The following is a 24,122-nucleotide window of genomic DNA, read 5'->3' as shown; positions in this document are numbered from 1 at the left end:
GTTCTCTTGTATCGCTGTACAATTCTAGAGAATTTTCTTTCTTTTCTTTTGGTTTTGCTTTTGCAGGTTTTCCTTATGGAAAGCTCTCTCTGGCTGCATTATGGAAAAAGGATTGTGGGGAGGAACAAGTCTGGTAACTGACAAAGCTACTGGAGAAATGCAATTAGAGTAATGAGGAACAGAACTAATGCAGAGACAGTGGGGAAAGCGAGATGAGGACGGTGCAGTAAATTTCAGGGACGTGAATCTTTGCTGGATGTGGAAATGAATGAAGAAGAATCAAAGGGAATCTTGGGTTACTGGCTTGGGGAATGAATGGATTGTGCTGCACTGAGCTGGAAAGCATATGGAAGAGAAATAGTTTTGAGAGGGAAGGTCATTAGGGGATAATGAGCTTCGCTGTGATTCTCTAGGCGATTTTTAACAAATCACTCAATGGTCTGTGTTTCAAATTCTCTATCTATAAAATGAGGCAACTGTATAACCCAGCCCATGGCAGGCAAAACCTTACAGACCATACAGTAAAATCTCCAAACTAAGTGGGTATACTCAACTTTTTTTCAAGATGGAGACTTTTAAAGGAAATTAGAAATGACCATCTTCATTTGGATAATATTCCCAGCTACCGGAATGAGCAATTTCCATTTGATGAGTAAGAGCAGTTCTCTCAAACATCAAAATGGTGGTTGGTTTTTAGTATACATATTTTAGGCATTTACCAGATGGTTATTAGGCAGGAAATTAGTTCTAGTTAGTGATCCCTTCCTTCATATCTGCTTATCTCCTTTTATCAAATACCATTTTTCAATTATTTGCTCTAAAAACAAATTTAATATTTTTCATGTTTAGTATACCTAGACTCAGTTCCACAGGAAACCCAGTACAGCATGAAAACTCTCTCCGTGGATTAAAAAATTATGATTTTAGGTAAGCATCTTAAACAGAGATTTATTTTTTATGGCCATGTGGAAATGTAGCCATCAAGTGCTGTTGTGCATTAAGAACTGGGAGCTCCCTTAACAAAAATGCCAATGAATCCCCGGAAGAGAGGGAGTCAACATGGCGGTCCTCAGGATGTGGTCTGTGGGCTAGCTTCTCACAGTTTAAGATGTCCGTACCGTCATCTCATGGTATTTCATATATGTCAAAAAGGGAGTGTATTTTTTCCCCATTAAATCTAGTGACTTTGTAGAGGGGAGGCAGGGGCAAACTGTTGTTGATGCCGTTGGTAAGATACAGGAGACTCTGCTCTGTGCATCCCCTCCTCCAAGGTGACCTTGGGCATCTGCACAGTAGCTGGGAAGTCACTCCAGTCATCTCCCCTCTGTCACCTTTGATTCTTCCAATATCAGCGTCCCTTGGTCTCTGACTACTCTGGCTTCAGACTGGGCTCCTTGTTTTTTCACAGCCCCCTTTGGACAGATAACCCAATTTTAGACTGTTGCCTTCCCTCTGATTTAGGGTTTGTTTTTGTTTTTCTCTTGATAGTTGCTTAACTCCATGTAGCATAACCAGGGGAAAGCAGTGTCGTATCTCGGGACAGGGTCTCCTTGGAACTCACTCCACACTCACGTGCCTGCTTGTCAGGGGAGGATATGGAACAGGATAGTTAACAATGGGGAAAATACGGATAATTATTACACTAAGGGGCCCAAGAAATATCCACAGTGACTAGAGTCCACAGGTCTGGGGTGAAAGGACAGTATGAATACAAAATAACTTCTCTGTGGCATTACTTAAGGACCGAAGAGTGACAAACATAAGCACAGTGGGACCAAATTCTGGAAAACGGCCATATGGAAGCGCTTACCAGGAACTGAGATATGGTAAATTCTAATCCTACTTCATCTGTGCTCATACAGGAAAAATGGGAGGCACAGACTGCGTTTTCACCACTTAATCAAAACCATTTCTGAACACAGCACTCTAGATCTTCTGATCATTCACTGCAGTGGACTCCAGAAAACTGCGCCAGAGACGCTCTTCCAGCAGGACCTCCACCCGGATCCACTTTAGGAACATGTTTACTTTAATTTCCCCTCTCCTCTCTCTCCGTTATGCATTTTCATTTAAAGCCAGCAGAAGGCTTTTCTCTTCAAATATTTCTAAATTCATCTCTGTGCTTCACACCACTCCCATTATTCTAGCGCAGGCTCACATCCCACAGACGATTGCCCTGACCTACCCCTCATTGATTTTTTCATTGTCTGGCCTCTGCCATCCTCTTGTGCACCAAATACCTTTTTGAGACTGGACTCAGTTTAGGTGCCTTCCTAGATCTTCTCGGCCCAGCCCACAAGCCTCGCCTCCCAACCGTGGGCCTGGACCATTTGCCTTGCTTCCAGCAATGGCGGTTCCATGACTATAGCCACAAAGCTCCAGCTGCTGCCGCTGTAACCACCACAGACCTTCTCACAGTACCAGCCTGCACCTTCGCCCTCACTGGACTGGACCCCTGGAGGCTCTGGCCTCCTAGCTGCTGCCTGGACCTGGCTGACCCAACCCAGGAGCAAGGGGACATTAACACCTCGTAGCACAGACTTGGATCAATGTGAGTCAGGAGGCAGGAAGGAAACAGAGATTAAACTGCTTGCACTCCCCTCCCTCTCCACGGGGTGTTTCAAGATACACTAGTTTCACACAGCCTCTCTGAAGATGTCCGGCAGGAATAGAGCAATTGGCTGTGTTTTGTGAAGCTCTGGCCAGCTCAGTGGCGCATCATCTCATATTTGACTTCCTTTCTTCCCTGCCTCTTCCTCTACTCTCTCACTCCTGATTCCCTGGGAATATACTTCCCAATAAATCTTAAGTCCACATGCTTTGCCTTAGGCATTACTTGGGGTGGGGGACACTTGTGGTAAGATAATCATCTTATTACTTTCATGAGGTCCTCTCCAGCATAATGACCTGCAAAGCTCCCTTTGCTTATTACCATGTCTGCTTTCAATGAACTCTGCATATTACTTCCACTGCCTAGTTAACTTTCTCTTTCACCATTTCCAACTTCCTTAGAGCATGCCACACACTGCTCAGACAACACACACAGACTAAACCATCATAGCCACTGTTTACTACTTCCTATATTTGGACGCAATTCTATTACTCATGTCTTATGTCCCCAATTAAATTATAAACACCTAAGAGATAGGGCCCATGTCTTTTGTATCTTGGCATCCTCCTTGCACCTGGAATAGTTAGCGAGGGGTTTTTATATATTTGCTGATGATAAAAGTTATTTGCACATGACCATATTTCTTCTCAAATAAAGAGTAAAAATCCTGGAGTAAACTTGGTCATCCTTGTAATTAACCAAACACTAAGGCAAAATGATGCCTAGAAACAGTCACAGTCTGACTTCACTGAAAAGGAAAAACGTTCCTAATGGAAAGTAGCAATACATACAGGTTAGGAGAACATAAAACAAGCCAATTTCCCGCCCTTTTTCCTAAGGTGTCCCTTTTTCAACTCAAAACACTATTTGACAGTCATCACATGATAATTTTTGATGATTAATAAGACCCTATAAAACATTCATTTTTATGGATAATATGAAGTCAAATGGTATTCCTATTAATTTGTCACCCCTTGTTCTCCACTCACAATAAGAAGTCAGAATACCTTATTTCAAGTGGTATTTCAGAATTTTCAAAATGCTGCCCCCTGTGCTTTTCTCGTCAGCTCTTCACAGACACGTGAGGCAGGAGAGGCGCACTGTGCCCATCTAATAAGAGTGTGCGGAAAGGGGCCGAGGTTCATGATTGGAGGGCCACTCACATCTTCTCTCTGCTAGTCCAGCCTCTATCTGAACGCCCCCTGGGAAGATCTGATGAACTGAGTTGGTTGGGATCAATGAAGAAGCTTGAGGACTTTTTAATTCTATGAAAAAATCCAACACATGAATAAATTATGGGATAGCCATGTGACCCCACACCTGCGATGACAATTCTAGTTTCTAAGTGTTCCTTCCTGGATTTCCAACCTGGCACCAAGTGAAGAAAATCTGAGCTAGCCCGGAAGAGCAAATTAGAAACGCAAGGGAACCTCGGAGGTACCAAATTAGATTTTAATTTAGTCATTTATAATTTAGCAAGCTCTCAAAGGAGCTCAGGGTTTTGGCTTTACAGCAGCCGGTAACACACTGGTCCCATTTTAAATTACCTTCTATACCACGCTGCTGACTCAGGGGAGAGAAGTGAAATACAGCAAGAGGGCCCGTGCCACTTTTCTCTCAAGGAGTACAGTACACTCAGCTGTAATTCTGTGTGTGTGTAAGCACCCAGTCAATTAAAAAATGTGATACGAGATACCTCAGGGCCACAAAAAGAGAATGGGAAAGAAGATAAGCTCATCAGAATGCGTTAAAGAAAAACATACTTGCTACATCCTGGGCAGGGCAATCCTAGGACAAAATGCTTCAGGTTTAAAATATATGTTGGTGACGTGGTAGCACGTAAAGTAGCGCCCATTCTGGTGACTAGGGCGGGACAGTTTGGATAGGCAAGAAAAGATCATTTCCTTGAAAGTCTTAGTCATACTGAGCTGAGAATGCCAAACGGAGGAGAGCTGGAGGAAAGCTGGAGGTGGGGAAGGAAGCTTTACAAATAGAAAGTATTTTGCCCAAGGCCACAAAGCAAAGCCAGCAGGTGTCAGAGCAGGATGGACTTCCAGACCAATTTGTATGCCACTGTCTCGAGCTTCTCTCCCAGATTCCCAAACTGGGCTTCATATAGATTTGACTCTCACCCTTGATGTTCAGTTTAAAACCCGCTGGATCTGAGCAGCAAGTCTCTCTTCCCTGGTAGGAATAGTGATTCCAAATGCCAGCTCTTGAAACAGCTACAAATATATCTCCTGGGGCTATTGTATAAAATGCCGACTACAAGGCTCTCCCATTGAAGATTCTGCTTCAGCAGCTCTGGGGCGGAGCCTGAGGATCTGTTTGTTTAAGAGATTTCCCTGAAGATTCTGACTTTCAGAACGAATGGTCCGTCTAGATTAAACCCAAATCTCCTTTAATATCATCTCTCTGTGACTGTTTGCTCACTTCCCAGGTTTTCCTCCACAGACGCAGTCACCAATGGAGAACACAAGAAACTGGGATGTCTCTGAATCCTTCAGTTTAGTCTACCCCAGGAGATGCAGTGCGGATCTCTTCTGACGCTGGCCCCTGCGTCCATGGCAGTCAGCCTGGAGAGACGGCCCTTTCATCCCTCTGACACGGACCCCTCAGGCCGCCCACGCCTGTACCAGCCCCTGAAGTGTTTCCATCAAGCTCTCCAGCCTCCAGCAGAGCACCAGCATCACCAGCTGTGTCTGTGTGTCCAGGCAGGAGCACAGGATGCGAAATAAATTACAGACCTCTGTATTCCATGGAATGATTCTCTTTCATGAGAAAAGAATTTCTATATATCTTAGTTTCAGAGTTCAAGGTTTTCCTCTTTCTTTACACTATTTTGCTTACCTGCCTTTTGATTCACTTATTACTCTTTGGCATCCTTCATCCTGTCTAAGAATTCTTCTACATCTTTAGAAACAGAGAAGAAAGAGAGAGACCTCAAGCCCACAGCAGAGACCAGTTCTCTGTTTTCTCAGCTCTAATAGGTCCACCCCAGGCCAGGAAACAGCACACACCCAGCAAGCTGGGGCTCCTGTGCCTTTTGTTTGCACTCTTTTGTTCCTTAGACATCTTCTATCTCAACACTCCCACATCTCTTGGCGTTTGAAAACTTTCAGGAAAACTTTCCAGTAGCGTCATTCTGGGCTCTAAAACTTGCTTGCCTTTCTCCCTGCCTGCTGCTCAGGGGCCACACATTAGGGGTTTGTATATTGTCCCCTCAGGAGAGGACCTGGACAGAACCATTCATTTGAGTTAGCATTTCACAAAACAGAGCTCCTCAGGGACGCCAAACGCTGTGTCACACACCAAGCTCCAGCTCTGAGGAAGGGGGACCTTGTCTAGTTTATATGGACAGGTCTAATTTTCATAATATTGTACTCATCTCTAGCTTTTATTCCTCTCTACCTATTCCCTTGTATTTTTCAATTGTTGCTTCTTATATTCCAATAAGCCATCATAACGCCATGTTTTATAGAACCAGGTGCAACATATCAGGAGATGGCTGAAGGTGGTATCATTTGAAAAGGAGCTTTTATAAATCTAACAAAACGGCCTTGTACATGTGAAGCTCGCCCTGGCCTAGCCCATTGCGGAGACTGCAGAACCCAGTAGTACATGAGAAGCCTTGCTGGGAGACATCAGCCATTTCACCAAGAAAAGGGAGAGTGAAGGCTAATGTGACTTCCTCTGGAATTTCCTCGTATTGTGGAGAGCAGAGTGAAGCCTGGATGCATAAGAAACCGAAGGTATACTCAAGGTAAATAAGACAAAATTGTTCCAGAAGAAATCATAGCTTAGGAGCCGGCAGTCATCACGCCAGGAGTGTCTAAATCTTCCTTACGTGGTCAAGTGGCTCCAACACATATGCCCTGAGCTTAGTGGTGGGGCAGGAAAGTTGTAGGAGATGGTCCTTGATGCAAAGGGGAAAAGGCAACAGAGAAAGACAAGCTGAAATACAAAATTTGTATTTGAAATGCCAAACGAGACATATAGACCAAAGCTCTCTTGGGAACTCCGAGAGAGGAAGATGACAAGGACCGGGAACCGCGAGCGCCTTATACAAAGGAGAGGCACTGAGGATACTGAAAGACATCCATTTGAAGATTCACCCGACATACACCACAGCCACCAATTCCAGATTTACTTACACCCTAGAGCAGTCCGGGCCAGCAGAGAGAGGATATGAGCCACTTGTGTTAGCTAAATTTTTCTAGTAACTACATTTTAAAAAGTAAAAAGAAACAGATAAAATTGACTTTAATAACATTTTATCTAACCCAATATATTTAAAATACTATCATCTCAATTTGGAATCAACATAAAATTATTGAGATATTTTACACACTTTTTCTCATACTAAATCTTCAAAGTATGGTGTGTATTTCACGCTTACATCTCAATGTAGACTAGAAAGGGTGGTCACAAGTCAAGGGACATTTGGGAGTGTTGGCTAGACTGCACACTGACGGGAATTATCCGGGAGGGAGAGAGCAGACTGGATGAGAGCAGCAATGGCCAAGGAAGCACTCCATTCCCCGCCCATCTGTGGGATGTGAGTTCAATTTCGCATCTTCGCTGCGGGCGAGCCTTGCGGAGCTAAGGGTCTCCTAGGAGAATGAGAAGCAGCAGTGATACTCAGTGGGCAACCTACTCAACCTCCTGGCTGTGTACAGGTGTGCTGACAGTTTAGCTGAGCTACTCCACAGTATTGCTGCCTCGGCATCCATTTAGTTTGGCCCAGCAGCCTGCAGGACCTTAAACTGACACCAGACCCCATGCAAGCGCACACCCTAGCCAGCAGCCTCGAGTCACGGCAAATGTATGTTCCTGATGTGACTTCCACAACAGCCCTCGTGTCCACAGCTGCCCTGCCTCCCAGGGCCTTCCCCTTGCGCCCCATAGGTAGTGTACCAAGCCCCGCTCTTTGGGTTTGAATTGACCAATCAGCCTCAGCCCAGGAACCCCAAAGCACTCCAATTGTGGACCCTAATAAAGCCATGTGTCCTAGATCCTGCCTCTCTCTGTCTGTACTCTCCCTTGACCTCCCCGTGTGACCCCTCGAGGCATGCCAGGTACTTCCTCCAGAATCTGTGAGTAATAGACTCTATTTCAACTTCTTTTGTGATCTGTTGGTAAATTGGGATTCAGCATCCAGCACTCTGTGCTCCACTTAACAAACGTTAATCTAACAAAATCCTAACAGGGCATTAGGGGGAAATCAGCTTCTGCTTGGAGGTGGGAAATCAGGGTCCTTGGGGAGAGCCAGTAAGTACTTTTACTTACTAAGGAAAAGTGAGGAAGTAGAGGAACTGTTCAGAGAAGAAGTTGGAGATGGAGGGAGGCTCTGAGCACACACTGGGGGAGTTCAGGACGGGACCAGATCAAGAGATAGACTCAACCGTGGAGAGGTGGTCTGTCACGGCTGACTGGCGACGACTTCCCTTTCGGCAACAATTGACCCCGGCAGGGATGTGAGGTGGGATGGGATTTGCTCTGATTATCTTTTGAGGGGACAGGAGGAGGCAAAGAGTGTTTCCAGGGTCTGGGTCCTGATGGCTGCTTGGTGGAATGCTGATTTCTGGAAGAGGTGCTCTCAGATGGCACACTGCAGGTCTGTGGATTCCTTTTGATTTCTCACATTCTAACAGTGCCATGAGGAGAGACAGTGTGCCTAGCCATCAAGGGCACTAGGTTCAGTTCCGTAACCTCCACTTTTTATGTGACCTTCAACAAGCTAATCCTTTGGTGCTTTAATTTTCTTAACTGTAAAATGGGCCGACTAGTATCTAACTACCTCACAGAGTTGTGATGAAGATTAAGAGTAAATTAATGTGCATAAAGCAGTTGTGACAGCACCTGGCATATGGTACACACCTAATAAGTGTTAGCCACAAACACTGTAATCCATGAGCTATCTGTTTACATACGTCCATGATTACCTCCTTAGGATAAATTCTTGACAATATAATTGTTAGACAGGAAGGTTGTACAAAATTTTGACGCTTTCAATACAACTTGCCAAAATACTCACCAGAAGATAAATTAAATCGCCACCACCACATCACCACATACTTGTTTTACTCCCTTATTTATGTAACAATGCATGACAACTTACCACCTACCCAGTAGGAATTACAGTCGCCCTCTGGAATTTCTGCTCTAGAATTTCATCAATCGATAAATCAATCAATTCCTAAGACATTAGTTTACCTAACCTCTTTGCAATATCAACACTTCAGGCCAGGCTCTTTTTGAAATTCCCCTTGGACCTATAACGTCTCTCCTACCTCGTCTCCTATTTCTACACCAGCTTTTTTCTTTATGGAGAAAGGAAATGGATTATTTTATGTAACCGGCAAGTCCAAAGCGGCACTGGCTTCCAGCACAGTGTCCAACAGAAATATACTGTGAGCCACATAAGTGAGGGGTCTGAAAGAGCGTCAGCAGGGCTGTCTCTCCTCCCATCATTGGCTTGGGTGTTCTCTATTGGCGTAAGTCTCAGACACACTGGTAATCAAGGTACTGTCAGCTTCTGACTCATATCCTTGAGGCTTAACAAGCCCAGGAGAAAAGAAAGAGTGTATACCAAGGAATCCTAGAAAAGGAATTTTCCAAGTCCAGGAATAATCCAGGGGCAGGACCCACTACGTCAAACCCAGCAGGGCACATGTTTGCATTCCCAACAGGTCCATATCTGCCAGCTCTTTCTCAATTGTCTTCTGATTTCTCTTCCTTTCCTGCAGCACTCACACCCAATCAGTCACTGAGTCATGTTGATTTAATCTCCTCCGGAGTTCTCAAATCTGTCCTACTAAGGCCCCAGTTCAGACCCTCATTACCTCTCACCAAACTATTGTAATAGCCTCTTTTCTGGTCTCCTTTCTACATCCTTGCCTCCCTTGGATTCATCCTCTATACAGACGCCAGTTATATACCCAAGTGCAACCTATTTCCTTGTTTAATAACATTAAGTGTTGCTCCACTAAGACAAAGTCAAAACTCCTTAGCATACAAAGCCCTCCAAGACCTTCTAGAACCACCTCCTGGTTACCTTATATGACAAAACCAAACCCATTTGCTTTTCCCCAAAACCTGTTCCCAATCTCGGTTAAATGGATTACACTGATTCAAGTACCAAAGCTGAAATTTTAATCATTTTCAATTCTTTTCTCTATTTTATCCATAACATAGTCATTTCCAGGTCTATGTTTATATTTCCAAATTTTTCTCTGCCTGTTGCATTCCCATCACCCTGCCCTACCCAGGTCTTATCATATTTTCCCTCCTTACCATTCATCTGCACCCGATCTCTGCTCCTTCTTTCTAGCCTCCCTCCACACTAAACTTTGTAAACATAAGCCTTCAACAGCTCCTCATTATCCACTGAATAAAAGTGCCCTAGCATTCAAGACCACCGAGAGTTGGCATGGTCAAGACCGCTGATGCTCTGGACCTGTGGCACCCAACCCACCTCTCCACACCAGCTCAGTGCACACCACACTCTAGCCATGCACCGTCCTCAATGTCCCCATGCCTTCGTTTTTGCAGCTCTCCCTGCATGGAATGCTGTTCTTCATACCAGCCTACAAAAATCCTTCTCAACCTTCAGAGCCCAGCCTTTTCTTTCATGAAGCCTTCCCAGATTTCCCTAGTCAGACTTACAATAATTTCATTGTGCATCCATTAATCTATACCTAGATCATAGAAATGATCACAGCCTGATTAATACAGTGGCTAATTGTGCATCAATGTCAGCCCCAATGGACTGGGAGTTCCACTACTTACCAATTCTGTAACTTTCAGCATTACTGAGCCATATTTCTCATCTATACATGGGAACATTAACACCTACCTCACAGAGTTATTTTAAAAATTGAGAAATATATATAAAGAAATGAGAACAGTTCCTGGACTTAATCTGACAGCTCTCTGAAGACCACATCACATTGCAGTCCCTGCCTGTGGGTTATTTACAGAGTCACACTGCCCGGGTTTGAAGCCAGGTCCACCACTTCCCAACTGTGATCTCTCACTCAAGCTCTCTGTCTTTGCAGTGCCTGTTTCCCCATCTGCAAAATGGGGATGATAAGCGCACCTACCCAACTGGGCTGTTAGGAGAATTAAATAAGATAAACACAGCAAGCACTTAGAGCAGAGCTTGGCACACAGTAAGAGCTCAGTTAGTTATGGCTATTCTCTGTGTTTCTGGTCTAGACAGAAACCGGGCACAGTGCTCAGTAAATGTCGCACTGCGTTGGACCCTATGTTTCACGGTGCACGGTAACCTAGCTCAGGCTCTTCTCTGCATTAAGAATACTGACTCATTTCATCACAATTAGGTATTGTCTATAGTTAACCCCATCTACAAAAATGTCAAGCTGTTGCACTATCTCATCGCTTGGGGACCCATCAGTGAGTGTAAATGTGTCTACAATTCAATTAAAGACGGCTTGTTTACTCTTGTATTGGCTTTGCTGAAACTCACAAGATATTATTATATACATGTAATTGGACTAATTTGCCCATAGTGTGTCAAGTGAACAGCACGCCTCCAAATAGAAAGTTAGAATATTTTTACATTAATTTTGAGGCAGTTATTTGCAACGTATAGAAAGACATCATCTAAAAAGGTAATAAGGGAACATTACAAAAAACACAAAAACAAAAAAGACATCATCCTTTCATTTCTATAACTGCTTTGCAGTTTACTCTATTTCTGGATGAGATGAATGATTTAAAAAACCCCATAAAATCTCTAAACTGTATCCGACCATTGGGGCAGCATGAGAAATATTCCCTAATTCTCTGAATTTTGTTTTGGAGTTTGCCATAAACCTTCAGAAGGAAGCAATGTGGACCAGAGAGGGGCGGGAAGCGGGGAGCGCTGGGCACGGATGGAGGCAGTGGTTCCTGCCGAAGAGCAGATCTCGGGCTTTCAAACAGCACATTTCTTTCTGGAGCCTGTGCAGTGCAGGACGCCGTGGGGAGCACAGAGGGACAGCACACGGAGACTGTTTTAAAGGAGATTACAGTCTCATGACAAACCATTTCCAGAGCAGTTCTCATCCTTTGCTTTTTCTTTTTAATAAACACCTGGTTGGTATTTACGTTTCAACAACAGAGGGCATTACAGATAATGTTATGTCATCATAAATCGGGCCTGTTAGAGGAACAGGACACGCAGCTCGTTTCTCTATAATCCTTCACAGAAATCATATTAGGAAATTAACCTAATTAATTGCCTAAAAACAAGATTTCCTGCTCTTCCTCGGCAGTACGATCCCCAAAATTTCTTCTTTATAATGGACAATAAAAATACTGACATCGGCACAAGAACTTTTAACTATAAATTGAACTTACACATATATTAATGTACGATGATGTAAAAAATAATACTTCCCCATACTGGATTAGTAATATTTCTGTTCTGATTTTTGGATATAAGGGATGAATAAATAAAGGAACAAATAAAAGTCTCAAACAAACAGAAATGGGGTGCTTAAGGGCTCTAACTACACGACCTATAACAAAAAGAACTGGCATAAATCCCATTGCACTAACGTCCCCAAGGATTCCTCTTTCTTTAAAACTATAAAATGGATTTCTTCTGACTGAAGTAAAAACAGGGACTTTGTCAATCCTGCACCTCTGAATCCAAAGTCACTCCTTTTCCTCTGAGAATGTGTATCCCTTTACTCATATTAGTTGCTCAGAGTGTATTAAGCGTTAAACATATTTTTAGCAACAAGCAAATGTCAAAATTATAGGACATCAGCAGGAACCAATAAAGATAATGTATATAAAAAAATGAAGCTCTTGACATAAAGACCAGGATAAAGAAAGTTTGTTCTGACTTCAGGTGTGAGCTTAAATAATCAACTCTCTTCTCCCTCTTCCAACCCCAGAGGTTACCACTTTAACTACGCAGATTTTAATTTATAGGATGATTTTTGTTTATTTGTTGAAAAATAAATGTATTCTAAAATTCCAGAAGCCACCACTTTTAAAACAGTGATTTATGTGTTATGCACTCATGTGCAATAAATAACTCTCTTAAGATGGAGGCAAAGCAGAACAGCTACATTTCAATTTTAGTTAAGATCTGAATACTTACTAGGCGAGAGTCCAGGCAAGTCACTCAAGTCCTCCAAGTCTTATCTGTAAAATGGAGACAAATACCTGTCCTTTCTTACCTTACACGGTGGTCCTGAGGTTCACACGAGAACAGGGAGTTGTCAGGGGAAAAGCGGCCTTCCTACAAATGCTCTACAGATCTGCGGTCCTAACACTCACGTCAGGGTCAAATTCTTTCACGGGAATCACTCAGCCTCTTTGTTCGCGCCTTACAGAAAGCTGGAGGGACTGTGTCCCCTGCTGTTGACATGGGAATACATGTGGCTGTCGGTTACAAGGATAAGAACTCGATCGCCACTTGTGCGAATCCAAATCCATCCTTCCTTTTCCTAGGCTCCAAGACTCCCAAATGAAGTGTGTTCTTGGATTAGGGGCCATACTTTAATTAGTATGAAACGTCTTCATGCTGATGTCCTGGAACGCGTTAATACTACTTCTATGATTTCCACCTCTGGCTCTGAGGTTTCCACTTAAAAAAAAAAACTATTGTCACAGTACACCTTCGTATTTCTTAATACTGGGCAACCGAGATAAGATACAAAGTCCATCTTGACCAAGAATTCTTTTCCACCAAGAGCTGTAAAACTGTCTGTCCGTGTTTCTGGAGATTATCTTTTGACTCAACATCTAAAAACATATATATTTTTCCATTTAAAGGAGAATTTTACAAGTTTCCAAGAAATCAACAATTTTCTCATCAACTTAGTAAAACATTTTACCAATTAATCTTTTATTTTTTTATTGCACACATCAGTATTTTACAGAAAAAATTAAAGAACTCCTTAATGTGAAACTCCAATTAATTATGTTTTCTTCTGATTCTTTTCAATGTAGAGACCTAAATTTTTACACAAATATAATCAGTAAATACAATAATGTGTTCTAACACTTTTGAGTCTCATTTAAACATTTTTTCCATACGATTTGACATATATCCACATTCATGAGTAAATAAGTCTATGATAGCAATAGCAATACATCAAAATTTACTGATCCATTTCCTTATTATTGGGCTTTTTTAACTCAAATGAATGGAATTACTAGAAATATATTTGTACAAGTAGCTTTTTTTTCTCTTAAATACTTCCCTGGGCATATGGTACTCAAAGTGAGTTAGATCTATCAAAAGATAGATTGGTTAGAGAGTTCCTATTATATTCGTCTAAATAGTTCTTTACAAAACTACTAATATAACATTGCTACTATGAGGACACGTGATTTAAAAATCTTTTGCTAATATAATAGCATGAACAAGGTCAAAGTTGTTCACTTTGCATTTTTCATATTAGGAAATCTGAATATCATTCTAAGAATTGACTTCTATTTGTACCTTCTCATTTGTAGTCAATCCTTTTATAAATTTGCCTAGTAAAGAGCAGAAAGGTTTATGAATTTGCATGTACTTTTTACAAAATATTAAGCATTTTATCCATGTGTAATGCAAGTAGCTTTTTTTTACGCCATCTCTTCTGCTTCTTTTGTCTTCTTCCTATTTAGTACATACTTTCCATTTTTATTTTAGTTGATATCTACCTTTGTCAATAATGTTTTTCATTGCCATAAAGTTTCCTTTGTACCATTATTGGGATGAGAATTGTAGTCTTTTTATTTTCCTCTTTATACTTAACATTTTAGTTCATCTGGAATGAACTGTGTTATCATATGTAAAGTAGATCTAACTCCTTAGATGAAGTCAAGACTATAAAATTTTGGTTTTCAGACTCCTTATTTACTTCTTTTCCATTACACTAGGTTGTAGTTCCTTCAGCCTGCTTCTACATCAGCATCTTACTTAATTTATCTCAATATAGTTGTATAACTTTGGCTCGTATATATTAATATATATTTTTTAAATTGTAGTTTGTCACTGCTGGGACCTGAAAATGAGATTAACTTTTAAAATTTTTATATCCTGCAACTTTCTGAATTAGTCTTTCACAGTCAGTATGCTTACACACCATGGGTTTCGCTAGTTATAGAGCCACGTTAATAGAAAATATTTGTGCTGCTTTCTTTCCTTACCTTTCTCATTTTGTGAATGCTCATTAAAGTTTTATTACAATGACAAACTTCTTCAATTATATATAAATAATAGTGGTGCCAAGATTGTTCAATTTCTGCTTGAGAAATGTTTCTTATACGTTTTTCCAATAGGAACAATGTTTTCAGTAACTATCACACTATGAGAAATCAACAAAATCATTACAGAGATAATTAAATCAAAGATGCATAATGAATTTTACTGAGATTTTTAAGTCATATTTAGTTAATACTTGGGATTTTTACTTTTTTGTTCTGTTGATGTTGATTTAATAGTTATACTGCTGAACACCAGTTTCATAATCCTGAGTCATAGGAAATAATTATTATTATATGTTGTGTATTTTCTAATATTCTATTTTGAGTTTTGCATCTGATCAGAATGAGACCCTTTTCAAAACGCTTGACTTCTAATATCTAGGCCATTATTTGCCTCAAAATGCGAATATTAGCATGTCATCCTTCATGATAAATAAACAGATATTATTCTTTGACATAGATATTATTCATTTGAAAAAGTTCACCAATGAGGGTACAATTCCAACTCATCAGAAAACTATACTAGTCTATAACATCCCCTAATTTTTTTAATGCTTTTTATTGGTTATAACTTTTCTCATTTCCAATCTGCTGTTTTGCATTCAAGTAAGAAAGTAATATATTCATTTTGTTAGTTTTTAAAACCACCCTTATTTTGGACTGCTCTAACACTCTTCTCCTGTTTCCATCATGTTTGGCTCTACCATCTTTTGCAATTTCTCATTGTTCCTTTTCTCTAGTTTTTATGAATAAGAATATTCATGATACTGAAATTGAAATTGTTTTCAATAGGTCTGGATTACCTTCACTTCCATTTTACTTATCATCTTAAATTCTTTTTCTTTTTATTTCTTTTGTGAGGAAGATTGGCCCTGAGCTAACATCTGTTGCCAATCTTCCTCTTTTTGCTTGAGGAAGATTGTCACTGAACTAACATCCATGCCAGTCTTCCTCTCTTTTATGTGGGATGCCGCCACAGCGTGGCTTGACAAGCGGTGCTAGGTCTGCACCCAGGATCCTAACCTGCGAACCCCCAGCTGTGGAAACACAGCATACGAACGTAACCACTACGCCACCGGGCCAGCCCTCATCTTAAATTCTTTTCCATTTTAATTACTATTTTTTAGATCTATTTCAGGCATTTCAGTTGTTTTGATAGGTTTAAATCTTAGGATCCACCCAATACTACTACTTTGCTATAATGCAAAAAATGTATATAAATATTAATACAAACTCAAGACTTCTCTACTTTTGGTAAGCTGTGAATTACTTCAATCTTTCTTGTTTCATTTTCCTCACATACAGAAGAGCACAAAAGACCATTCAGAGCATATTCTGGCCTAGTAACATCTCTATCCCTTTATGAGATGTTCAGATCAAAAGACAGATTATTAAAAAGCATTATTTTGTTAAAACTTAGCCAAATTCTGCTTCAGTGAGATCAACAGCCCTAAACTATCTTTTTAGTTAATCTCAGTCTTCACACTTCTCTGATTCAGTACGCTGAAAGACCAACGTCTGTCCACTTTGCTTCACCAGCAGCACTACACTGATTCCCCGGGCGCCTCTCCTTCTCCTCCAGAACCTGCACTCTTCTAACAGTTTCTTAGTGGAAAGATTTTGAAATCACGCAAGTCTGGATTCCAGTCTTAGCTCTTCCACATACCAGACTCTGAGCACATTATCAATTCTTTATTTCCTCTGTGAAAATGTATTCAACAATATCTGCCTCGAGGGGTTGTTGAGAAAAACTGTAATGAGTAATTTACACAGTAAATGCTCTATTCCAGAACAAAAACTGCCATTGAAGGGCTCTCTTCCAATAGGATTATCATTCTCCATCTCAGGGGTGGAAACGGCACCAAAAGGGAAGGAAGTTTACCTCTCCCGGCAGCTCCACAGGCTTTCACCACTGCAGTACAACCAGCTTTACAACTTCTAGTGGTTCTGGGAACAAAAAATGTTTCTATCCTCTAGATTCCAGCCAAGAGGCCAAGTGATCATGAAGGCAGTCACCTGGACATGGCAAATCCTCTGAGGCCCCCCTATCGGCTGCATGAGTGTTGCTAACTGGAGGGGCAGATCTGGCCAACAAGGTGGACTACTTCACCCTCAGGAGAAACCTGGGGAAAGAAGGCCTGGGTGGGAAATGCCTCCCTCAGTTCCTCCTTAGGAATTGCAGAACTGCCATTCTGAAGGCCCTTTTCCGGCGGCAATTTTAATTTTTCTTTTGGCCTGAGTTACACGTTAAGTTCTTTTCTTTTAGGCGCCAGAGCAGGGCTCTGCAGAAATTTTCTGAAGTATTAAACCAGAACTAATCTTATCCCCTAGATCTTCGGAATGAGCTTCCCAAGAATGAGCTCTTTAACTACTGAGTGAACTCTCGGACTCTGGAATGCAGAAGACTGTGGTGGCGGCACTGCTCATGGGTTACAAGCATCAAGCAGGAGAATGAAGCTGCAAGATGTACTGTGAACATCAGACCTTCACAAATAAAGGATCAGGCAAAGCTAATCTTTCAACAATTCCAGACAAGTGCACTTTATTGTACTGACACTTGAGTCAGCTGCTGTTGCTCCCACCATGTCTATACGTTTATATTATATACAAAAGACCCACATAATTTACTCTGTGTGTGTGTCACCATTCGGAGGTGGTAGCAATTCTAAGAGCTGCAAAAGTAATTAAAATACTCCTTAGATATTATTGTTACTGTAGACAATAATTAAATCAGAAGACCATTAGCAGATGCAATATTACCTTCCTTTAAGCAGAGCTGCTAACATGGAACCCTCACACATATACCCAGCCCTAAAATAAAGCTAGTCCTGTTTAAGAGGCTGAATCATGGAGCCCATTCTGAAACAGAAAGAAGTCCAAAAACCAATAAATCAGTGACCAATAGGTTAACAAAGCATCCAATGACTGAATGTCTCAAAGACAATTAAGGACAATATTTGCATAGCATTCATCACATAACCACTTCTAATACTCATATTCTGATGCCATGGTGAAAGCCCAAAGTAACTTTTCCAGTTTGCTTTTTTCTAATTTTGAAGGTGGTTCTCATGGTTTTCTAGGTTTTTGCAATCCTCAGAAGATTCTAGTTTGGCAATTATTCTATTAGTGGTTCCAGGAACCTCTGGCTGCTTGTCATCACCGTCAAAGATAATGTCTTCTGGATTAGGAGGTGGAGGGCAGAATTCTTCAGTTGGAAAGATCTCCTGGAAAAGCGTTTGAGCTTGCCTGACTGCGTGCTCATTTCCTAGTCCACAGTCAGGCCCAGAGCAGACATAAACATTGGAAGGTAAGCCATTATAGGAGCTTCTGCTGATTTCTGAGGAATCCCTCATATTAAAATAAAGAGCCCACAAGAGTCTTGGCTTTCTAAGTCCTTCCCTGTCTGTTTCTGTTTCAGCATATGGAATGAATAATTTCCTCACCACTGATTCTAAGTCTTCTCTTGCTGTTTTAGAGGACGAACAGGTCAGATGTACCAGATAAGTGTCTTTCATGCATGTCATCGTTGAAGAACATAGTTCAGTGACCCGAACAGCACACATTCCTGGTTCCGCCGGAGGCACTATCAAAATGGAAATCTGCTGATCTGAATCTGTCTTTAGTACAGACTGATCCGTAATGAGCACTGCCCTGGAGATCTGTTTATACTGCACATTTGAGCACGTGTCCTCAGAAAGGTAACTGTCCTCCACAATAAAATATTTAGCATTTATTCTTTGGCCAAAGTGATCTATGATTGCTTGACATCTTCCGGATTCTTTGTCAACTACAAGGCATTGTATTTTATGGCGAAGACAATAGATTCCACCAAAAACTGCACACATCCTGCAGAAACACTGGGGAACTTCTCCTTGGCCATACAAGGGGAATAAAAAGGGGGTGTTGCCAAATCGGCCAAGACACTGAAGGAAGTTTTTTGTTGCTTTAAGGCCATCTATTGTAGTGCAAGACGACTCTGTCATTGCAATTGAGTGCAGTACAAAATGTTGGAGGTTGGGGGTTAATTTTTTAGTTTTTAAGTACTCTGAAAAAGAGCATTGCATGAAAGCTTGGTATTCCTCAGGATGTTGTTCATAGTCTAAACAAAATGTAAGAAATTTCATTAGCATCCTCTTTTCAACCATGGTGAGTGCTTTGCTGTTAAAGACATCTGCTCTGGAACAAGGCACCTGTTCTACTTTTCCTTCCCGAAATGCAAGAATCCTAGTGACATTTTTAAATTCTGCATAACGACTAACATTTGATTTGATTAAAAGGTCAATTAGCAATCCTTGAGAATATAGTAGCTTTGATACCAAATCAATATTAAACCTCCTGCCTTCTTTAACTATTTGAGAGTAAGTAATCCTATTTCTCTTTGGTTGATCAGTGCTATCTTCCACTATAGGTTTGTTTTCATCTTTAGCTCCATCTGAAACTGCGTGTGTACAAGTTTTATCTCCACGATTATTTTCTTTCGCCAGGGTTTCCTCTACATCTGTGACTTCTGGCGAAATCTCTCCATCGTTTTCTGGAGTGTCTTTGGCAGGCATCTCATGCCTTGTAACGCACAAAGAGGGTGTTTCTTCAGACAAGCATGCTGGAACCAGAGGGTTGGTGAGGGGAGTGGGTGCTACCCAGGAAGGAGTTCTCTGTAGGGCATCAGTCTCTTCAATATTGTCATCCACATCCTGACTGGCATAACAGAACACTTCTGTGTGCTGAATGGTTTTGTCCTTGCTGCAAAGGGTGATGGCTTCTTCTGTTTCATGGATCAGGTCCTGCCACGCAGCAGAACCTTCTTCCCCAGGGTCACTGTTTTGCTGACACTCCAACCAGGACAGCAATGCTGAAAAGCTGAAACTAGCCCAGTTTCCTCCATAGTAACTTCTTGAATCAAGATGCAAAACCCTCTGACCACTTCTTGAACATGCAGCTGCAAGGATGGATTCAGGCAAACCTGTCCCTATTACAATCACATCAAACTCTGTCGGGAGACTGTCCGCCATCCTGGGAGGTAGAGCATCTGGTGACAGCTGCCAATGAAGGAAATGTGTATGAATCTCAGCTGAGGGCTCAGATGAGGTGTGAATATGCTGTAATGAAACCTCTCCTTGTGATGTTCCAGTTCATCCCAGAAGTATCAAGATTGCAGGTCCTAGCTGTTTAACTCTTACCCTTTTTTAATATTTTTTTCTTATAGGTCAGTAGCATAAAAACACGACAAAGTACATCTAATCACATCTGAGAATACTAAAATGGATGTGTTGTTTTCATTTCTGCATTTCACCTTAGCAGTAAATGTCAAAATGCATCACACATGCATTTCTGACTGGAACTCTCCTCTGAAAGAAGAAAATTCAAGAAAGAATACAATTGTAAACGATTTAGGAGAAAAGTAATTTCATGCAACAGCAATCACAATCCACTGGAGCCTGGCTCGTTAGCAGGACAGAAGCCTCTACCAAAGCAAGTTATTCAGTGCTCTCTCACCTGTTGTCTGATTTCTTGAAAATGAACAATAGAGATATACTCCTCCAAATCAGGCAGTTCAATCATGAAGAATGGAAATAACGTTCCACAAAAATAAAGAAGAATGAACATAATACAATTCTCTAACTTTTGCTTTTAAGAAAATTAATATTTGAATGAAATTATACCGCGCTGTGAGCTTAGCCTATAAGAAATGTGTGGCTCCCCTGTGTTTATGGAAACAGACTACATACTATGTGCACAATATCATGAATAGGAATATTTCTGTGGCCAATACAGTCTGTGGGTGATCCTAGGACAGCTGACTTTCCCATGTCCCACCCACCCTTAGGATCTCACGGTATCAACATGAGACTATTTCAACTGAATTAACCAGTCAGATCATTACAAAAGGATTAATTCAGTAAAACAACTGTCATTTTAAAATACTTAAGTGCATGAAAAAATAGGTCTACTGAAGGGAAAATGTATTTATAACAAATCTTTGTACGAAAATACATATGCACATGTATATTTTTAGGTGTAAGTTAAAAAGGAAAATTCCCGGGTTCATATGTTAAAATATCTTAATATAATAACACCTACTTCTAACATTTGAATGGCATGGCTTGCATTTTGCCGGACTCTGGCTCTATGACCTTGAATCTCTGTCTCCCAAGAGAAAAGTCTATCTCAACACCCTCTGCCAAGCTTAACATGTTGTCTATTCTTGTTTTTGCAGGGGTAGGAGGCAGTAGTGAAGAAAGGCTCTCCTGTTAACCTTGGGCCTAACGCTGGCTATATTCCATGTGCAGAACATTGGTGTGGCACTGGGTGTGGCCAGAGATAGAAAAGCTAAGGGGGAAAAGGCACACTCAGCTGGAAGTCTTTAGGCTAAAGTGCTCCACACAGCATCTGCTAGGGGGCCGTTCTGTCATTCCTCATTGCGCAGGAAGGGTGCGAGTTCTCTGAGCTCTGATTTCCCTAACCATCAAACTTACCAAAATCAAGATCAGTATAAACCAGGCCCACCTAGGCTAAGATGATCAATTATCTTGGACATTTGTAAAACAAGCCATTCAAGAGTAAATTGACTAGTTCACTGAACTGACTGGTCAATTTAAGTGAAATGACAATCTTAATAGTTCTATCTAGTCAAAGCCTCTGCCTCCAGGATATCAGGGAGTCCTTGTTTTCAGCATTCCCTGAGAAATCAAGAATTGAGCACAGGATGAAGCGGCTGCCTGGCCTACTCATATATATATGTAAGTGTCTGAATGGCTTATTCTGCCTTCTTACAGTAGGGTTGCAGAGGATGGAACCCATGGGAGTATATGAAGAAGCGTAACCATAGGATGTGCTTATTCCTGGCTTAGAAGGGAACAGAGCTGAAGGTGGGAGTAAGAGGAGAGGATACAAGCCTAAGTGCTAAAACCAGGCACCTTCTAACTACAGATATCAAAGAAGTCCTCAAAATACTTCATAGCAAGCAGGACAAGACAAAATTAAAGAACATTTAGCTCCACTACCCCATAAAAGAGATAGGGAAACTGATGGCTGGAGAGGTTAAGCGACTGAGAAAGTCCACAAGATGGGTTAGCCAGAGAATTGAGAGTAGGACCCACTCTCATGCCATCAGGCCAGCAGTCTTTCCACCTGACAGGGCAGCCTCTCCAGAAGCCTCTGGAGCAAGCAGCCACTTCTGGCATTTTGTTATTTCCTCCCCTTCAATACTCCATGGTTGGTTCGTTCCTGCTCAGGGGTAACAAAGGGGGAAGCCCCTCCTTTTCATCTCTAACTCCTACCTGGAAGCACAATCCTTGGGATTTACCCCAGGCGAAAAAATTCTTAATCTTTGCTAAGAATTTTTAAGCTCCATCATAGCCCGCAATTGACTTGTCTCCCAGGGCTTAAACAAGTCTCTCAATCGCTTACTCCAGAGTTTCCACCCCTAATTGAAAGGCAGGGATAAAGTCATGGTTGAAAGCACTAAGTAAATGTCCAGAGAAACAGAGCAGTCATCAGGCAAAATACTGTGTGGTGAACGTTTCCGGCAGTCTTAGAAAACCCCTCTGACGGGGACTGGAGCCGAGCAGGGATGACGAAGGAGGGAAAAAGGATGGAAGTGACAGCAGACAGACACAGCAGGGTGGGGGCACAGAGGGAAGCCATGAGGAAGAGGGTGAACCCGGTACTAATAAAGAACTCAATATACCCTTGTTTTCAAACTCCAGGGCATAAGGTCGGGACAGAAACAGAATTTCCCAGCACAGAAAGAGCACTTCTCCTAAATAAGAACTTTCCTGCCTGTACCAAACCCCTCCCACCCATTTTAGGGAGCGTTAATGACGACACTTTAAGCTTGAGCTTGAATCACCTCTTTAAAGCTTAGCCCTGCCTAAAAAAATGCCTGACCAGGTATTTTAAGCTAATATGAAGAGTGTAATCACACAGGTATCTATATCCCCACTACATACACTTACAGACCCCTCCTAAGTTTCAAATCTTTGTACAAATGAAATTTCTGGAGCACACACAAAAAGATAATTTCTTCTCCACGCTGAGAAAACCACAACTTCGATGATACGCTGGGTGGATCATCCTTCAAAATGTCAAGGCTCAGCGAGACTTAAATGTCCCCTAAGGATTAACAGTATCGTTTCAATAACTCTTCAATTAACAATCCAGTTCTACTTTAGTGAAACCTTCTGGCTGCACAGGTAATTATTTGTTCATCTGAGTTGGGATTCCCTGAGCCATGTACAACCTCACCTTAGATTTTGGTGTGCTGGAACCTACAGGGAGGAAAATATAGTAAAAATAGTTTATGGGGCTCATGCCAATTTGCATTCTGAGGACCTGAATGAAAAGATCTCACTTCCCGGGAAGCATGCAAAGGTTTACAACAGCTAATGAGCAACATTTTTTTAAAAAAAATTACACATTGCTACTCTGTTAGGTTTCTATGTTTCATTTTAGGAAAGAAATAGTATATGAATTAAATCTCTTCTCATCACCCTCTCCAACTTTCGCGAGTTAATCACTTTTTCTTGAATCTCTTGACTCTAGGGTCCCTCGTTTCTTCCCACAAAGTGTAAAAGACGTTTCGTGCCCTGTTGAATTCTATGAGGAGGTGAACACAGAGACAGGAGATGAGCTGGAGCTAAAAGGGGAGCTGGGATGCAGCCCGGCTGCGTTAGGGTCGGCGGGGTGAGGAGCTGCAGGGAGGCGGCCGGAGCAGGGAGGGGGGCGCGGCCGGGGGGAAGCAGGGGGCGCGGCCCGGCGGGGAGCAGGGGGGCGCGGCCAGGTGGGGAGCAGAGGGGCGCGGCCGGGGGGGAAGCTGGGGGTCGCGTCCAGCCGGGAGCCGGGGAGCGCGGCCAGGAGGCGGGAGGGCGCGGGCGAGGCAGGGCCCGGAGTGTGCAGAGGAGCGCAGGAGGCCCGACTCACCGCAGAGGCTGCTGCTAAAGCCGTCCCACGCGCAGCCCACGGCGTCCCACACCCAGCCGTTCCGCAGGCAGGACACGAAGGTAAAGGTGACCCCGAAGAGGGCCACCAGCAGGTCGCTGAGGCTGATGTTGACCAGCAGGAGGTGGGTGGGCGTGCGGAGCCGCGGGAACTTGGAGTAGAGGACGAGCACCAGCAGGTTGTTGCCCACGCCCAGCAGCCCGAGGCAGCCGAGCAGCAGCGCCAGGCGCTCGTAGGTGCCCGGGCTGAAGACCGGCGCGGGGCTCAGCGGCCCCGCCGGCCCCGGGCCCTCAGCGCCCGCCGCCGCGCCGCCCTCCCAGGAGCCCTGGCCGCCGCTGCGGTTCCCCGCGTACAT

General features: G+C 42.4%; 2 protein-coding genes across 4 annotated transcripts in view; both read right to left on the bottom strand.

The window, feature by feature from the left end:
• OPN3 (opsin 3) overlaps positions 1–24,122 on the bottom strand; it is a 42,116-nt gene extending 17,994 nt beyond the window's left edge. For 2 of the 3 annotated variants that reach the window (XR_011535315.1, XM_070602321.1), the window contains exon 1: positions 23,750–24,122. Coding sequence is in view for 2 of the 3 variants with exons in the window: in XM_070602321.1 (XP_070458422.1) it covers positions 23,750–24,122 (373 nt within the window). In the remaining variant the exon portion in view is untranslated. Of the gene's footprint in view, positions 1–15,385; positions 20,176–23,749 lie in introns of those variants that run through there. The other variant, XM_070602322.1, reaches the window with a different exon arrangement.
• On the bottom strand, positions 13,465–19,839 carry CHML (CHM like Rab escort protein). Its single transcript, XM_008532333.2, has one exon. It carries the CDS (start codon positions 19,837–19,839, stop codon positions 17,878–17,880), a length of 1,962 nt encoding a protein of 653 aa, XP_008530555.1. The 3' UTR covers positions 13,465–17,877.

This window comes from Equus przewalskii, chromosome 31, assembly GCF_037783145.1.
Source record: "Equus przewalskii isolate Varuska chromosome 31, EquPr2, whole genome shotgun sequence".
NCBI lineage: Eukaryota > Metazoa > Chordata > Mammalia > Perissodactyla > Equidae > Equus > Equus przewalskii.
Note: the sequence above shows the minus strand (reverse complement) of the source record. Positions and strands in the feature narration are given on the sequence as shown.